This window comes from Leptopilina heterotoma, unplaced genomic scaffold, assembly GCF_015476425.1.
Source record: "Leptopilina heterotoma isolate Lh14 unplaced genomic scaffold, ASM1547642v1 Lhet_51, whole genome shotgun sequence".
In the NCBI taxonomy this organism is placed as follows: domain Eukaryota; kingdom Metazoa; phylum Arthropoda; class Insecta; order Hymenoptera; family Figitidae; genus Leptopilina; species Leptopilina heterotoma.
In genome coordinates, this window is record NW_025111110.1 from 2,445,186 (window position 1) to 2,465,182 (window position 19,997).

At 21.5% G+C, this 19,997-nt stretch overlaps 1 protein-coding gene across 5 annotated transcripts; it reads left to right on the forward strand.

Moving 5' to 3' along the window:
- The first annotated feature begins 5,927 nt into the window (after positions 1 to 5,927).
- Positions 5,928 to 19,692, forward strand: LOC122507673 (nicotinate phosphoribosyltransferase). Of its 5 annotated transcripts, none has more exons than XM_043620511.1 (11): positions 5,928 to 6,251; positions 7,268 to 7,438; positions 7,884 to 8,010; positions 8,394 to 8,605; positions 11,647 to 11,765; positions 12,168 to 12,361; positions 13,635 to 13,823; positions 14,641 to 14,866; positions 17,502 to 17,822; positions 18,054 to 18,182; positions 18,265 to 19,692. In XM_043620511.1, the coding sequence occupies exons 1-11, from the start codon at positions 6,182 to 6,184 to the stop codon at positions 18,340 to 18,342; spliced, it is 1,836 nt and encodes a 611-aa protein (XP_043476446.1). In that variant the 5' UTR covers positions 5,928 to 6,181; the 3' UTR covers positions 18,343 to 19,692. The 5 variants fall into 5 exon arrangements, with proteins under 5 accessions (XP_043476446.1, XP_043476447.1, XP_043476448.1 ...); XM_043620512.1 differs by having other exon boundaries at positions 14,644 to 14,866; XM_043620513.1 differs by lacking the exon at positions 13,635 to 13,823 and having other exon boundaries at positions 5,930 to 6,251; positions 14,632 to 14,866.
- Positions 19,693 to 19,997: the final 305 nt, after the last annotated feature.

The window sequence follows — 19,997 nt, forward strand, 5'->3', positions numbered from 1 at the left end:
TTAACTAAAATTCATTTTTAAATCAATTTTTTTAAAAAATTGTTACGAGAATTCAATTATTTAAATGAAAAAATAAATAATTTATTGAATAATTAATTATGACAATAATTGAAATTTATAAAACATTTGTAAAAAATAGAATTCATATGAAATTGAGGAAAATTTTTGAAAATACATAATTGAAATTTTGCCAAAAATTTTATTAAAAATTTTTGAAAAATTGAATTTTTGCCAAGAATTTTATTAAAAATTTTTGAAAAATTGAATTTATGCCAAGAATTTTATTAAAAAATTTTAAAATAAATTGAATTTTCAAAAAGAATTTGATTACTTTTGAAAAGAATTGAATTTCTGAAATTATTCGTAACTTCTTCAAAATTCAATTTTTTTTAGTGTTTTTGAGTAAAATTCGTCTATAAATCCACTAGTTTTAATAATTAATTTTAGCTAGTTTTCTTTCAAATTTAGTAATTTTCTTTTAAATTTTCTTTTATAGTTTCCTTTAAATTCCTTAAAAAAAATGTAATGAATTTTCCTTTAAATTTTTTTCAAAATTCTTTTTTCTAAAGTTTTTTTTTTATTTTAGTAAAATTAAGACAAGCACATGTTATAGTATATTTAAATTAAATTTCTACATCTCGCAAGTAACAATGATGTAATATACAGTCTACTTTATCGTATATTACTGTTTATATCAAATTTTCTCACCATCCTGTTTTCACCAATTCTAGCTGCATCTGCGGTTTGAATACTCAAATTCTAGAATTCTCATGAAGCGTGATATTCTGGTTTGATAATATTCTTGGTGACAACATGTGAATGTGCATGTGCACGATAGTATTTAGAGGAAAATTTATTATGACAAATAAATTCTTATTTCATGACAATTGGTAATTTAATAACGAATTGTATTTTTCGTTTAAAAATATATTTTTCAATTTTTTTTATAATACCTATAAATAATATTTTTTGGAATTTAGACCAACAATTTGTAACTCTCGTCTAATTTATAACTAATTCAGAGTTGACACAGATCAGGGAAGTCAGGAAATTCAGGGAAAAATCGGGGAAAGTAAAATTCGTGAGGGAAATCAGGGAAAAGTCAGGGATTTTTTATACAAAGTATTGAACAAAATTAAACTTTTAGACTTGATAAAAAAATTCTGAATTTTTGTCTTTTTCGTTTGCCCCATAAACTATGAAATTAGTTACACTTTTTAATACATATTTAATTAATTATTAAAAATAATGATTTTATAGAAGAATTTTAATTAAAAAATACTAAAAAAAATTGAATATTAGAGAAGTTAGAAATGATTTCAGAAATTCAATTATTATTTTCAAAAGTAGTAAAATTCTTCGCAGAAATTGAATTACGTTGAAATTTTTTTTTTAAAAATTCTCGTCAAAATTTCAATTATCTTTATAAATAATAAAATTCATCTCCGAAATTCAATTATTTTCAAAAATTTTAATAAAATTCTTTTGTCAAAATTTCAATTATTTTCAAAAAATTTCCTCAATTCAATGATTTTCAATATCTGTTATTTTAATAAAATTTTCCAAACTAATTTAATTATTTAAAAAAATTTTTGTATTTAAATAATTGAATTCACGTAGAATTTTCTAATAAAAGTTGATTTAAAAATTAATTTCAGTTAAAATTTTAGATAATTGAATATCAAAAGCATAGAGTAAAAAAGAGAATTACTTACAAAAAGAGTTAAGATTTAAAATTAGTTAACTATAAATTGCATTCAAAATTAATTAATTAAAAAAAATAATAATATGAAAAGAAAAATATAGAAATATATTACTTATTAAAATTATAAATTAAAATGATTAATTAATTAATTAACAAAATTATTCAATTTAATTTTTTCTATTGTTATACATTGAGTGGAATTATTTTAATACTCATTTAATTTCTTTTTTTTATCTCATTTAGTGACGTCATAAACACAATAGTTAACTCCATCTTTTATTATTTCCTTGAAACTATGTGACTCGAGAATTCTATTGTACTCTTTGAATTTTAACATTAAAATTCTGCCTTATCAGTACACTGCGGATTTATTTTAGATTACCTACCGTTCAGAAGTTTACCAATTGTGCTCTATAACTAAAATTTACCAATCAAAGACTGAAAGGGAATTTATTTAATTCAAATAACCGATTATACTTGTCTATTATCAAATAAATAATTATTTGATTCAAATAATTTTTATTTAATTCAAATATTTATTTATTTTAAAATATTTAAACCAATAATAATTATTGTTTTAATCTTTTATGGTATTAATTTAATCTACAACGCTTTTTTAATACCTCACAGAGTTCATTCTGTACAAATAATCGTTTATTTGAATCAAATAAATTTTTTTTCCACTGAAGAAATGTTATACATCATATTACTTATATATATTTGCTTTTGCAAAATTATTTTAATTATTTTAATTTTAATTATTATTTTATTATAATTCATGTGTATTTATTATTAAATATAAATACATTTAATAATAAATACACATGAATAATAAAAAAAAATAATTTCTACTCTGAAAGAAAATTTTATTTGGTTCAAATAACCGATTGCTTGTTATCAAATAAATATTCTCTTGAATAAAATAATTTTTATTTAAATCAAGTAAATTGTATTTGAGTCAATAATTTCAGTATTTGAAGAAAATATAATTTAATTGACTTAAATGAATAAAACAAATTAAATAAATAAAAATTATTTGATAGAAATAAATTTTTCTCAGAGTAGGTATAACTTGTATTGTTTTTATTAAATCATGAATGTTACTACTAATTAATTAATGTAATATAATATTGTATATTATATTAATAATAATAAAAATAATAATTATAATTAATATTATAATTATAATATTCATTAATAATATTAATAGTATAATTTCGATGACATTAATTTGATTGTTATAAATTATATTTTTAATGTGTTGTTATTAAAAAAAAGCGTCAATAATAGAAATAATAAATAACAACAACAAAGTACTTATAAGCAAAAAAAAAAAAAAAAAATTAGAAAAGTTGTGCCAAATGAAACAACAGGTAAAATTAATAATACAAATGAGAAAATAACAAGTATGCAAAAAGAATATTCTCAGACAATATGCAATTATATACTTGAAATTTTTGATGAGAAATTAAAATAAAAAATTTGAAATTGATTTATTGATTCTCATATATGGAAGTCAAGGTAATATGACGTAATACATATATGTATAATAATATGTATTCAGTATCACATAGGATTTTCAATAAATCTCCTTTATGAATGCATTTTTATTACTGTTTTATTGATCTTAATAATATCAAATTTTTACATCTTATTCATATAATTATATTTTTATTTAAAAAAGCCAATCATTCGCCAAAAAAAACATTATATTATATTAATTACATACTATTATTTTTAATTATTATTATAATTATTACAAAAAAACTTTAACAAATTTTGATACTAAAATTTCAAATTTAACATCAGATTTTCAAAATTGAAAATAATTATACTTTCTTGTACGAGGAAAATTGAATTTCACAAAAATTGTTTCTATCTGATACCTAAATTAAAAATAATCTTCATTACGAAAATTTTAATTATTCTGAAGAATAGAGAAGGTAAAAAAATTATTATATATTCAACTTTCTGAACAAAGAATATAAATAATATTTTTTTTTAGAGAATTTCCATTACTTTTAATTCGCTAATTTTCCAAAAAATTTCGAAAAAATCAATTATTTAACAAAATTTTATGCAATTTATTTTTCACAATAATTCAATTACTTTCACTAATAATAAAATTTTACATGAAAATTCAATTTTTTAAAAAAAATTTTGATTAAATTCTAAGCATGAATTTAATTATTTTCATAAATAATAAAACTCATCGAAGAATTTCAATTATTTTTATTACTATTTTAAATTAATAATCGAAAAATTCAGTCATTTTCACAAAGAATGTTTTCGCACAAGAATTCAATTATTTATTTAAACTAATAAAATTTTCATAACATTTATTATATTTTGAAAATATTTATTATTTAAAACAATGTTCATAAAATTCTTATGAAGAATTCAATTACTTTCAAAAATAATAAAATTTTTCACAGAAATTCAATTATTCTTTTAAACATTTTTTTCTGTAATTCAATTATTTTTGAGAATTATAATAAAATTCCAAGCAATTATTCAATTATTTTTAATAGAATTTTACAGGAATTGCTCAAAAAATGTAATTATACTTAAAAACTTAATTTCAATTCCTCGAAAAAATCAATTATTTAAAAAAATGTTTTTTTAATATTTTTTTGGAGGATTGAATAATTATTTTCAAAAATTTAATAAAATTATTCAAAAGAAATTAATTGTTTTAAATAGAATTTTAATAAAATTTTTTTGAAATAATTCAATTATTTTTTTTAAATTTGAATAAAATTTTTTCTAAGAATTCAATTATTTAGGTACAGAAATAATTTTTCGAAAGAATTCAATTATTAAAGATAAATAAGCAAATTACTTTTGAAAATTCAATTATTTTGAAAAAATAAATAATTTTTTCAATTATTTTAATAAAATTCTTTTCAAAATTCAATTATTTTCATAAATAACAATATTCATCACAATAATTCAATTATTTTTGGAAGTAATAAATTTCTTCTTAAAAATTCCATTATTTTAAAAAATTCTAATAAATCGTTCGCAAGAATTCAATTATTTTCATAAATAACAATATTCATCACAATAATTCAATTATTTTTAAAAGTAATAAATTTCTTCTTGGAAAATTCCATTATTTTAAAAAATTCTAATAAATCGTTCGCAAGAATTCAATTATTTTCAAAAAAATTTAATAAAATTTGCCACAGACATTCAATTATTGACAAATTTTTTAATAGAATTCTTTGTAAAATTTAATTATCTTTAAAAACTTTTCGCAATTCAATAATTTTTAATATCTACTATTTTCATAAAATTTCCAAACAGAATTCAATTATTTAAAAAATGATTTGTAAAAATTTTCGTAAGAATTCAATTCTTATTCGAAAGAAATGAATTATTTAAAAATGTTTATAAAATTCTTCGCAAGAATTAAATTTTTATTAATTTAATTAATTAATAACAATTAATTAATTGCAATTTGCAAATATTTTTTTAATTTTCAAAAATTTTAATTTATTTTTTATTTATATTTGTGTTTTCTGTTATAAAGTTATAATTAATCATAAGAATTGTGTATAGGACAGATAAAAAAAAAGTTTTAAAAAGAAAATCAATTTTAATTGCCGTAATAAAAGTTAATTAGAAATTTTGATAATCTATATATTTTAGTTTTTATGTAGGTTTTTGTAATTTAGACGAAAATATGTATAATGAGAACGCGATTTATCGACTAAACATTTTCGACACTTTCAATATAATAAGTACTAATAAAATTTTTCTGCGCATTTCATTTTACTGCATTGAAATTTTCCGTTTCAATATTATTCTGATTTTTGAAAAAAAACAGCAATTATTAGCAATTATTTAAAATATATTGATTATCAGTAAATTATTTATAGACAATTATGAATTATATACATTATATTAAAACCTATTAAATATTATTTATTCAACATTTTTACATATTTATTATAATATTTGTATTTGATAAGAATTTTCTATTAATTATAATAAAATTTTATTCAATAAAAATATTGAATTATTCATGAAATGTAAATACATTTGTTCAAATTTTACCGCCAATTTGAAAATTCAAATTTCTTGCTTTGGCAGCACTGGGAATTTTCCTTCATTGTACAGGGGAGGGGATGATATTGTTATATAGGGAAATTACTGTTTTACAATGAAATTTTCGGAAAATGGGAAAATTTCACTATACTCATATTATTGACGATGACGTCCTTCAAATGTTCCTAAACACGAGAAACATTTTATCGATTATGAGTGCGGGAATTCATACTTACTGATACACATATATTCGTGAGTAAAAATACAAGTGTGAGTGAGAGTGAGATCACGGATAAAACGTGTTAGTTGCAGTTGCTTACTAACCGAGAGGGAAGACAGTTCCATTTAAAAAAATTTCTGTTTGTTGTGTGAGGTTATTTCCAATTTTTCCAAAGAGAAAAAATAACACAACGGAATACAACTATGTCAAATGACAAAGATAAATTGTGGTGTAAATCACGTCAAAATGGAGTGGTTCAACCACTCCTTACAGGTATTTATTTATTGCGAAAAAAAATCAATGTGTAATATAACCTCTAAATGAATACATAATATCTATATATGAACGAAAGTTTATTTTTCTTCTCAAATTTTTGACTTATTTTTCTCTTTTCATTTTGTATGCGGAAAAATTTGAAATTTGTGAATTATTAATTGCAAAAGAGGGAATAATTTACTAGATGATGATGATGACTAATGTCACTTTTTTTTCTTAATTTTCTTGATTAGTTAAAGTCATTAAAGTTCATTGGCTCGGAATATAAATTTTTTTTTAAAACCAGATAAATCATTTCTTGCGTCATTTCTTGTAAAACACGTGAACTGAATTTCATATGACGTTGTTTGTTAATTATTTTCTGACAAGGCGGCAAGCTTTCTTAATTACTAAAACGCACCTAGTGAATGACATTTTTTTCTCATTGTCATATATGTAGATGTCGGACAAATAGAATAATTGTAAAAAATTATAAGCTAATTAAAATAAATTACAAAGTATTTTTAATTTAATTCATTTAGTTAAATAAAACGTTAATGATTAAAAAATTAATAGTAATTTCAATTTTCTTAAAATATTCAGAACGTAAAAAAATAATTTTAAGTACACTTGATCATATTATCAAGTTTGCGAGGATAAATCTCGTTTTTCAAGGTCTTTTCAATTTTTTTGCTCCGTAATGAATAAATTCGATATTAAAAAAAATACATGTGCATCAAATGAATTAGTCTTATTTATTTAATACAATAAATTGTTAAATATTTCCCTAGTAATTATGAAAAAAAAACAAATTATTCACGTTTAAAAGTATATTTAAATTTAATTAATTTTACATTTTTTTCCATTCAAAAAAAAAATTATTCCATCTATTTGCGAAGAGAGAAATAATTTTATTAAATTCTACAAAGTAATCTTTTTATATTCTACAAAGTTGAGAAAAATATTAATCTCTTTAAGGAGTTTTTACTGATTATTATTCATCTTTAATTACTTTTTAATTACTCTATTTTCAGATCTTTATCAAATCACAATGGCCTATGCCTATTGGAAGAGTGGTAAAATGCAAGACTATGGAGTCTTTGATTTATTTTTTCGAAAAAATCCTTTTCACGGAGAATTCACAGTTTCTGCCGGATTGGAAGAATGTCTTAAATTTCTCGCAAGCTTTCATTATTCAGACAGTGGTATATATATTTTTTTTTAATTGAAAATCTAAGGGAATAAAAATAATAATTTTTAGGTTGAAACCTTTTGAGTTCGCAATGTTTTTTAAGAAGCGAAAAATTAGAAGGAATTTTCTAATTTTTATCTGCAGAATTTATATTAATTAATTTGATTAATTTTTTCTTAATTTAAAAACTTTGAAATTTTTATTTTAAAAAATGATCGCGTATTAAAAATATTAAAAATGTAATTAAAGCTTAAAAATGTTGAATTTCTTTTTGATTCTTATTTCTATTTTAGTGACTAATTTATAAAAAAATATTTCGTTTCGAATTTTTGAAATGTTTTTTTAACTTTAGTTTTTGAAAACGTTGCGGACTTGAAACTCACTATAAATTAATATTCTAATAATAGTTTTGCAATTGTATTAATTTATATTTATTTAAAAAAAATATATATTTATAGATATTGACTATTTGAGAACGACAATGCCAGACTGTGTAGAGCCAGAGTTCTTTGAATATTTAAAAAATCTTACTACTGATGAAGTCAGTTTGTATGCTATCGAAGAAGGCTCTATCGTTTTTCCAAGGTAAAATAAAATTTTCAATTTTTATCATTAAAAAAAAATTTGGTATCTTTACAACATATCTTTTCTTATCTTTTATTTATTTATATATTTGTTTTATTTTTCATATTTTCTTTCATTTTTGCTACTTTGAATTATTTTTAAATATATTATTTGCAATACAAAACTTTTAAATATATTATGTAAGTTTATTTATCATGTCGACTATTATATCTATTAATAGCTTTATCAATTTTTTTTACAGTTAAGAAATATTTTTATTGTTATTTATTTATTTCCTCTTATTTTTAATTTATTAACATTTTACAAACTAGAAATTACCATTAGCATAAATTACCATTGTATAAGTTATCATTTAATTAATTTTATTTATTTATTTGAAATAGAGTACCACTGCTGAGAGTAGAGGGTCCATTGATAATAATTCAGTTGCTGGAAACAACTTTTTTAACTCTTGTCAACTATGCAAGCTTGGTGGCAACAAACGCAGCTCGATATAGAATGGTGGCTGGAAAAAATATAACTTTAATGGAATTTGGTCTAAGAAGGGCACAAGGACCAGACGGAGGACTCAGTGCTTCCAAATATAGTTATATTGGTAAGTGAAAGATCATTTCTAAAAATAGTACGTCTCATTCTGTAGTTGAAACCTTTTTATGACATTTTTTTATTGCCCCTTTTATTACTCCAAGTTTTTTTTTCCATGAAACATCTATTGTCAATTTTTGTCTTAATTCTCTTAATTTTATTTTTCGTCTCCTCTTATTGACCTTATTACATTTTTTTATTATTCCTTTTAACGTGTCATTTTTTTCACTCTTGTTGCGCAAAATAAATGCAAATTCTTTAAAAGTTTTTATCAAAAATTAAACAATTTTTTTCTAGTTAATTTTTACAATTATTTATTTTCTTTTGTATTTTGTAGTGTATTTGTATTTATTTTTTTTTTTTGTATTTTTTGTATTTTTATATTTTTTTAAAATTTATGAGTGTATTTTTCTTTAAAATTTCTATTTTTCTTTGAAGATTGCATTTTTTGTAAAGATTGTATTTTGCTTTAAAATTGAAAATGGTATTTTTCCCTTTCTTTTCAAAAGTTTAAAAGTTGAATTTGCAATTTTCGTGAAATTTACACGATGAGTAATAGACCCGGTCAAAGAAAGTGAGATCAATATATCGTACTACTTCGTACCGGTGGGTATCATCTACGTTAAATGATGTGAAAGAACTTTCAGGGTTAACTTAGATATATAATTATATATCCGGAATATATGTATATATATACTTTTTGTTTAAAACAAATTAGTTCACATTTGAGTATTGCACCATTTTCACTCATCCAATTGTTTTCGGAAATTATCATCAAACGATTTTTTTTTTAACGAGTTATTGATTTGCACTTTTTATTATTTCCTTCCGCTTTCTAATAAGTAAATTTTAAAGAAAAATTTAATTATTAAACACGAAAATTTACAGCTGCGATGGAAAATTTTTTTTTCTACTTTAAATTATTTATAATCATAAGTCATTAAATTAATTCGTTTTTTGTATTTAAGTCAATTTCTTTCGAATTGTAATCCAAAGGTTTAAATTACAATTAGATTTAACAAATTTAATAATTCTATAATAATAAAATAATAACAGTAATAATAATTATTATTATTAATTTATTTTGTTATCTTTCGAAAAAAATTCCCATCTGAATTTCAATTTTTCAAAAGACAGGGTTGCCACAGGTCAGGGAAGTCAGGAAATTCAGGGAAAAGTCAGTGATTTTTACTAAAAGTACTGGAAAAAATTGAATTTTTAAAATTCATGAGCAAACTGAATTTTTTTTTCTTTTTGCCTCGTAAACTATATGAAATTACCACGAATTTTCATACAAAACCTTCAATTTTTTCTATTTCTGACAATAATTTCTTTTTAAATAATAAAATTCTTCACCGAAATTCAATTACTTTTATAAACTTGAATAAAATTCGTTGTAAGAATTCAATTATTTATATAAAGTTAAATAAAATTCGTTGGAAGAATTAAATTATTTAAAAAAATTTAACATAGTTCTTTTCAAGAATTCAATTATTTTTATAAATAATAAAATTCTCCACCGAAATTCAATTATTTTCATAAACTTGAATAAAATTCGTGGTAAGAATTCAATTATTTATATAAATAATAAAATTCTTCACAGAAATACAGTTATTTTTATAAATTTGAATAAAATTCGTTGGAAGAATTAAATAATTTTCAAAAGTAATAAAATTCTTCGCAGAAATCCATTTATGTTCAAAAACTTAAAAAAAAATTCTCGTCAAAATTTCAATTATCTTTATAAATAATAAAATTCTTCATCGAAATTCAATTATTTTATGAAAATTTTAATAAAATTCTTAGGAAAATTTTAATTATTTTCATAAATATAATAAAACTCATCGCAGGATTTTAATTATTTTTTATACAATATTTTAATCAAATTTCTCGAAAAATGTAATTATTCTTAAAAATTTTATTAAAATTTGTCAAATGAATTCAATTATTTAAAAATTTATTGATAAAATTCTTTATAAGAATTCAATTTTAACAAACATTCAATTATTCAATAAATTATTTATTTTTTAATTTGAATAATTGAATTTTCTAATAAAAATTGATTTAAAAATGAATTATCGAATAATCGATTTATTATGAAAAATAATTGAATTATTACAAGGAATTTTATTACATTTTTTAAAAATAATTTAATTTTTTTGAGAAATTGTACTGCTTGTAAAAATAATTGAATTCTTGCGAAGGATTTTATTAGGATTTTTTGTAAATATTTAACTTATTTTGAAAAATTTTATGGTAATTTAAATTATTACAAAACATGAAGAAGGCGATCAATTCGAGTCGAAGACTCGGAGTGATCGCCTTCTTCATGTTTTGTAATAATATTCTTATAAGTTGTTGAATTTCAAAAAGGTTTGAATTTGAATGTTTTGAAGAATTTTAATTCCTACGGAAAAAATAATGATTAAATATTTATTTAAAAAAGAAGTTATTAATGTTTTTGAATAATTTTACAATTAAAGAAATTTGTAAATAAATGTAATAGAACATTTTTTTTTTTTTTTTTTGAGTATCTAATAATTCTTAGAGTGAATCAGAATATTCTTTAGGGTCAGGGAAAAAGGGAAAATTTTGTCTGGAAATCAGGGAAAAATAAAATTAAATATTTGTGGCAATCCTGTAAAGAGTTGATTTACAAAATAAGAAACTTTTGCCGCAGTTATCAACAATTTTCGCAGTGATGAAGTAAGAAAGTTAAAGAAATTACTTTATTTTTTTCGCTTCCATAATGCTGATTAGTGTTATGTCATTTATTCGATTAATTATTATTATTAAGAGAAAGAAAAAGATAATTTATAAACTTGATTAGTCATTGGGAATGTTATCGTATTTAAATTATGCAAGTTATTATGAATAATAAATACATAATCTTTTATATTAAGAGATCTTTTTTTAGTTTTCGAATTTAAAATAAAACTTTTGAGTATTTAATTCTTTCAAAAAAAAAATTATCTTTTTATTTTAAAGTGTTTAAATTAAATTTTTTTATTATTCTTGACATTTATTATGTTTTATCTTAATATTTTTCAGGTGGTTTTGACGGTACAAGCAATGTATTGGCTGGAAAATTATTTGCAATTCCCGTCTATGGAACTCACGCTCATGCATATATTACATCGTTTAATGGCAAAGATGATTTGCACAATAGAGTGAGTATATTTTAAAATAAAAAATTACTCCTTTAAATAATGACATTGAATACAATAACAAAAAAAAACATTTGGAAATGAAGAAATAAATTAAAATTATTTACAAAAGAAATTAAATTCTTCTTGGAAATAAATGAAATGAAATGATTTACTAAAGAAGTTGAATATTTTTTAGAAATAAAATTAAACGAAATTATTTTTTACAAAGGAAATTAAATATTTTTGAAAAATAAATTAAACAAAATTATTTGCATAGCAAATTAAATATTTTTGGAGAAATAAATTGAACAAAATTATTTACAAACGAAATTTAATATTTTGTAGAATTTTTTTCGAAAGTATTTATTATTTATATTAATTAAAAAAAATACAAGTGAATAATTGTAGTTAAATGTTTTTTAGACACTCGCTCATAAGGAGACAGGTCAAATGAAAGATTTATTAGCAGCTTCGTGTAAATATCGCAAAAATATTGCCGCTGATTTGGGAGCATTGGAATTGGAAGCATCTGATGGAGAACTGGCGGCTCTTGTCAGCTATGCAATTGCATTTCCAGATGGATTTATGGCCCTAGTTGATACTTACGACGTTAAAAGGTATTAATATTACTGAAAAAAATTATTTTGTCAAAATATTTCTTTTCTTTTCTGCAAAAAAAGGACAAACGCAAATCTCTCTCTGCTGCTGTATAAAATTGCTTTTTTCTACAAATTGAAAGCACAACTTTTTAAAAAATAGTTCGTTTTTAGTTTTTAATAATTCGTTTTTTTGATTACTAGATAAATTTGTACTATTATTTTTTTTATTATTAATTTACTATTATTCAATACACTTTTTATAATTAGAAACGAGACGTGTGTAATCTCTATAATATTTCTAACTCTGCTATTTAAAAAAACACACTTTTTCCTAATCTATTTCTCTCTAGCAAATATTTTCCTCTCAAATCACGTATTACAAAATCTTTGTAGTTTTATGAAATCATGCTTTTTATCTTATCGATTTAAATTATATTTAATATTCTCGAAATATAATCTAAATTGTAAACTTTCTTTAAAAATGAAACAGCATTTTTTTATATCTGACATGACTATTTATCTTACATACTTTTTAGTAATTTTAAATCTGAAATAACAATCAATGCATGTCAGCATTTTTGCATCTCTTAAGTAATAAAAGCACTTTTTTTTTATCTGAAATAATTTATTAAAGATTCGTGACTTCGCAAAGTATTTTGAAGATTCTTGACCGTGACTTCACAAATTCGCTAAATTATTTTTTTCTTCTCACTTTGTAACTTTAAATATAAATTTTGTTATTTAGGATGGAAAATAATATTGCAATTCTTCAAATGCTTTGAATTTCACAAAATTTTCTGCAAAGTTTCAAATAAAAATTCGCAATATTTTCTTTATTGGAAATTCAGTGCTGGAAATTGAAAAGATTTCAAAGAATTCATTTATTTCAAATATAATTTAAAAAATGAATAAAAAAATAATAAAGAAAATAAAAAAATGAAATTCTTTTCTATTTTCAGCATTAAATTGCTTTCTTTAATGTAAAATATCTTTTATTTTTAAAAAAGCAATTGAAAAAAATATTTTTAACGCTTCTGTAAAAAAATCGCACATTTAAAAATTTTTCCAAATTCGAAATTGAGGGGAAATGGAAAGTAGATTTAAAAAGTGTGTGCATGAATTTATTTTTTTTAACAAAGCTTTCTAGAGGCGATGAATAAGATAATGATTGAAAAAAGCAAATTACAGGCCATTTTTGCATAGATGATACTCACATTTTGGAATAATATTTAATTCGTGAAAAAAAAGAACGAGAATCGTGTTATAAAAGTTAACTCGAGTGTTTTTATAGCGTAGAGGCACCGTTCAAGAGAAAGGCGCAAAATGAGAGCCTTGTCGTTAAGAATAAACTTCTAAATAAAGGGGCAAATAATAAGGCACTCCAAAACAGTGGGAGTAGTAACCCAATCAAAAGTGAATCGACATCATCTAACAAGAATGGCTTTTTAAAACGAAGCGAATTGGGTGAGCTTTATGTGAGGTACGATCTAGTTCTAAATAGTTCGTTTTGCTTACAGACGGAATCTTTTTGCACTTTTCTTTTTCCTCTATAGTGGTTCTTTTTTGGTAGTGAACAAATTTTTCCTATTTCACGCTTTTATCATTTAGAGAACAAAAAAAAAAGATTCCTGACCTAGTAAAACAAATAACATTTTCGATACATTTTTCATTCATGCATTGAAAAATCATCAATTTTTTTTCTTTTTCTTGCTAAATATAACTTATCCGAATTTTTAATTTCCAAATCTGAAAGAGCTAAAAAGTGATTTTTAAAAAGAGATAAAAGGTAATAATAATAAATTTAATCCAATGATAAAATTTTTATTATTATTAAGACAAGAGTAATTCCTTTTTATTAAACATTTGTTGTTCGAAGTACAAAGAAAAGTGTAGATTTAATGAATAAATAGACAAATAATTGTTCAACCTTATATAATGCCTTCCCAATTCGGCCAAGTTTTGAAAAATAAATTTTCTGTAATTAAGATATGAAAAGATATTTCAAAACATTTAGGTTTTTTCATATTCTTTTTTTTTTGGTATTTGTATTTGTATTTTTATTTTTATTATTATTCCTAAAAATGATTTTACTTTCCTTCCTTATTTTCTAAATTGCAATTCTTTTTTTCGAAAAAAAGAGAAAATTTGTATATCATCAATTCGCAAAAATGTAAATTTCATATTGTTTCACTTTTGTTCTTTTTCATAAATCGTTATTTTCTTGAAAATACATTTGAAAATTAGTATTTATCATTTTGTGGGAGATACATGTATATTTATTAATAAAGTGCTTCCAGAAGTGGTCTTCTCAATTTCTGCGCTGTAGCACTTGCATTAAATGATTTGGGCTACAGGGCAATTGGAATCAGGATCGACAGTGGTGATCTTGCATATCTCAGTCAAGAAGCGAGGGATTCTTTTGAAAAAATTGCAGAAAAATACAATATTCCCTGGTTTGCAAAACTGACAATCGTCGCATCAAATGATATTAACGAAGAAACTATAATCAGTCTAAATGAACAGGTAATAATTTTTCCATAGTCGAAATTATTATTCTTTTGTAGACTATTTATAATTTTTTATTTACTAATTTATTTTTTTTTTATTTTATTTATTTTTCCACTATTTTTATTTCCATTACAGACCTCAGAGATTATCATTATTTAGACTCAAAACTATCAAATTATCACGAATTCTAATACAAAACCTTTAATTTTTTCTATTTCTGTCAATAATTAATTTTTAAAGAACTTTCAAAAAATCATTACTTAGAAATTATTTAATGAACAATTTTACTTAAATATTTCAAAAATAATTGAATTTTAAAAGAGTTTCGTTTACAATTTTTCATAAATGATGAACTTCAGAAGGTTTCAATTTGAAATTTTATAAAATTTCAATTTCGATCGAATTTAATTATAAATTTTAAAGAACTTAGATAAGAAAAATTTTAATAATTCAAATTCTACTGAAATTCGTTAAATTTTTTAATAAATATTTAAATAATTATTGAAAATAATGGATTTCTAGTAGAATTTTAGTTAAAAACACTAAAAAAAATTTAATTTTGCAGAAGTTACGAATGATTGAAAAAATTCAATTATTTTCAAAAGTAATAAATTTCTTCGCAGAAATTCAATTACGTTTAAAAATTTAGAAATATTCTCGTCAAAATTTCAATTATTTTTATAAATAATATAATTCTTCTTTGAAATTCAATTATTTTCAAAAATTTGTAATAAAACTTTCCAACAGAATTCATTTATTTAAAAAAATGTTTAACAAAATTCTACGCAAACATTTAATTATTTTCAAAAGTAATAAAATTCTTTGCAGAAATTGTTCAAAAATTTACAAAAATAGGTAATTGAACTTTGGTGAAGAATTTTATTATTTATAAAGATAATTGAAAATTTGAGGAGTACCTATTTTCAAAAATTTTAATAAAATTTTCCAATAGAATTCAGTTATCTTCACAAATTTTTAACAAAATTCTACGTAAATATTTAATTATTTGCGTAAATTTTAAAAATTTCCCAGGAATTCAATTATTTACAATTTTTTTTTTTTAAATTTCTTCTCTATAATTCAATTATTTTAACATTTTTTGACAAAATTCTTTATAAGAATTCAGTTTTAAGAAACATTTAATTATTCAATAAATTATTTATTTTTGTGTTTAAATAATTGCATTCCCGTAGAATTTTCTAATAAAAATTGATTTAAAAATTAATTTTAGTTAAATAATTGATAATAATTGAATAATAAATGAATTGTAAGCATACATTTTAAGAAATAATCGAATTTTGAATAGGTTTCAAATTAATATCTTTAAAAATCTGAATGTTTCATGCTTTTAATTAACAATTATGTAGAATTAATTTTTTTGAAGAAGTTTATTTAATTTTTTTTTAAATTATTTGATGTTTTTATTTTCTTAAATATATTTAATAGAAGAATTTCCGAATAATCGAAATTTCGTAAAATTGAATTGTAAGCAAATCAATTTGAAAATTCTGAAAGAACTTTTTCAAAAAAATATTAAAAATAATTGATTTAAAGAAGAATTTTTGTTAAAAATTGTAGAAAATAATAATATTGAATTGTAATTATGAAAATAATTTTGAAGAAGTTGCAGTAACAATATTTTTATAATAAAAAATAATTATTTTATCACTCGGTTATATTTAATTATTATAAAACAAAAAGAAATTGATCGATTTCTTTATATTTTATAACAATTTTCTTTTAAGTTGTAGAATTTGAAAAAGGTTTGAATTTAAAATTTTTTTAAATCTTAATTCCTTTAAAAAAATAATAATGATTAAATTTTTATTTAAAAATATAAGTTATTGATGTTTTCGAATAATTTTACAATTAAAGAAATTCGTAAATAAATGTAATAGAACATTTTTTTGATAATCTAATCGTTTCTAAAATGAATCAGAATATTATTTAGGTTGAGGGAGAAAGTCAAAATTTTGTCTGGAAATTAGGAAAAAGTCAGGGAAAAATTAAATTAAATTTGTGCAGCAACCTTAATAATTGAAATTTTGTAAAATTTAATTGAAAATAATTGATTTTTTCAAGTATTTTATTTCAATTTTTGAAAATCAATTTTTATTTAGGTAAAAATTGTGAAAAATACATGAATTTTGGAAGGGTTATAGTTGTAATTTCTAAAAATGATTAAATTTCAGATAATTTTAAATTGTATTTCCCGTGAAAATATTATTCAAGTTTTGTATAATTGAATTTATAAATCAGTGAAAGATCTAGGAAGTGCAAAATAAAATTTTTGTGACAACACTGAATGAAATAATTGCCTTTTTGTATTTTTAATCGACTAAAGTGACTTTTTGCGTTTTAAAGTCAATTCAAGGCCCGTCATTATTTTTTTTTAATTTAGTCTTAATAAATTAATTCTTCTGTAAACTATTTAGAAGTTCCTTTTATTTTTTTTTTTAATTTTCAATTCGAAAATATTTTTTTTTAATTTTTGCTTCCTCGAGAAGGAAGATTTGTAGATTTATTATTTATTTTTTGTTCGGAATATTTAATTTAAAAAAAATATTAATTTGTGTGAATAATGAAATATTTTCGTTTACTTTTAATTATTCTAAATGTAAAATAATAATGAAAATTATTTATTTTGCAGAATCACAAAATAAACAGCTTTGGAATTGGAACACATTTAGTGACGTGCCAACGACAACCGGCTCTTGGTTGCGTCTATAAAATGGTGGAAATTAATAAATTGCCGAGAATAAAGCTCAGTCAGGAAGTTGATAAGGTTACAATGCCAGGCAGAAAGAATGCTTTTCGTTTGTACGGCGCTGACGGGCACGCACTTGTGGATTTACTTCAAAGGTATGACGAGGAATCGCCCCAGGTTGGGCAAAAAGTCCTCTGCAGACATCCATTTCAAGAGTCAAAGAGAGCGTATGTCACTCCAACGAGAGTCGAGGTTCTGCACAGAGTGAGTTTCTTGTAAAATTAATTAAATTAATTTTCCAATTTTTCATTTTAAATTTAATCTCAATTTTAAATTGAAATTCAGGCTTTGTACTCATCTTTTAAAATCTGCTATTATTTAAAAATAAATTTTTATTAAAATTTTAGAAAATAATATTAGAAGAGTTGAATATTAGAAATAGTTTTCGATTTTCTATTTTTTTCTTATTAAAAAATTTGTTAATTATTTTTAAAGTTGTACTGGAAAGACGGTAAGTTGTGTCGACCTCTGCCAACTTTACAAGAGACTCGTGAAAGAGTACAGGAATCTTTGAAAACTCTACGCAGTGATCATAAACGGAATTTAAATCCAACTCCTTACAAAGTAAGTGCATTTCGATATTTATAAAAAAATCAAATTAAAAATACTGATTTTTCTCTCTCTCTATCTCTCTCTTAATTTACAGGTTGCTGTAAGTGATAAACTGTATCACTTCATTCACGATTTATGGTTACAAAACGCGCCAATTGGACAATTATCATGAAGAGGAGGGATTCGAAAATTTGGCAAAGTGAATAATCAAAGTTTACTTTGACAGTGAAGAGGAATATCTTTAACAGTAATTCATTTACTGGTGTGCAATAGAATTTGGCAAAAAGGAAAAAAAAATTTTTTTTATTGCTGGGCTTGTCGATATTTGACATCTTATAAAAAAGCATATATATATATATTTTTCTCCCGGCATTCAATAAATCTTGAAATTTTTTGCCAACTGTACTATGCAAACAAAAATTGATTTTGCATCTATATTGTTACTAATTCTGCTAAAAAAAAAGAAGCAGATCTTACACACTTAGTACAAATGTCGTTACTATGTAGGAAGTAATATATTTCGTTAACGTCCCGTTTTGAAAGACGATGACGTAAAGTTTTATTGAATCGTGAGCCAGAGGGGCCTTAAAAAAACACACATACACACACAGCAAAGAAAAAACAAATAATCTTCATATTATAAATAAAAGACCAGTAAATAGGTTCCTCAAGAATTAGAAAATAGTAATAAATGTTTCACTGTGAAAAAAAATGAAATTCGAGAGGAAAAATCTTTTAAATCTTTTAAAATTGTTGTTATCAATGAAAAGAAAAATTATTTTCTATTTCTTTTTTTTTTTTGAAGTACTCGAGACACGTGAAACAAATTTTAATGAGTAAGATCATGATATCAAATTTATTGTTCCTGAGGTGACAAAATTAAGAAATCTTTAACTTTTTTTTGTATGTATTACAAGTTTAGTTGTATTAATTTTTTTTTATTTAATAATTTAGTTACAGAAGTTTAGAGTTTTTTTTTAATCAAGTCTGATATATTCAGAAAATTAGTTCTTATGCTTCTATTTTACGTTTGCACATTTCAAATGTTCCTTAATTTTCATAGAAAAATTTAAATGTAAATTTAAATTTAAATTTAAATTTATCTTTCATCAAAGATTTTCTAATTTGTGTCCATTTACAGCATATCGAATTTGTAGGGGGAAATATTTGAGAAGTAAGCGAATAAATTTATTGGATTTTTCAATTTTTATTTTTAATTTATATATACAAATTGATAAAAATTTTGTATAAAGTTCTTTAATGTGTAACAAATATTTCAATATAACAAAATAATTATATTTTTATGCGTAACAAAAAGTTTTCCAAACAATTTATCAAATTTCATTCGTTTGCTTACTTCTCAATTAATTTCACCACTAAAAAAAGAATACAAACTTGTGTATAGAAATTGTATTTTGAACAAAGAAGAGCATTTTGCTATTAAAGCAAAAATATTGTGGTTAACGAATATGTAAAATTAGAATATAGGAATAAGACTTTTAAAATTGATTGACAATTAAAATCTTTCGTTATTTGGAGTTGTCGTGAAATATATATATATTTTTTTTTATCTTAAAAATTTGGAATTATTTCTTAAAAATAATGTACGTTTACTTAAATAATATATCAACGTTTACTTAACTTCATAAGTAGAAAAAGAATTAAAGTTTACTTAGCTTCTAAGTACAAAATGAATTAAATAATTACGGGTATGCATCAAATGAGTGACTTTAAAAAAAAATATTTTTTCTGCAGAATATTTTTAAAAACACTAAAGTGTTTTTCAATAAATATCGCATAATAATGTGTAAAAATGCATAATTAATT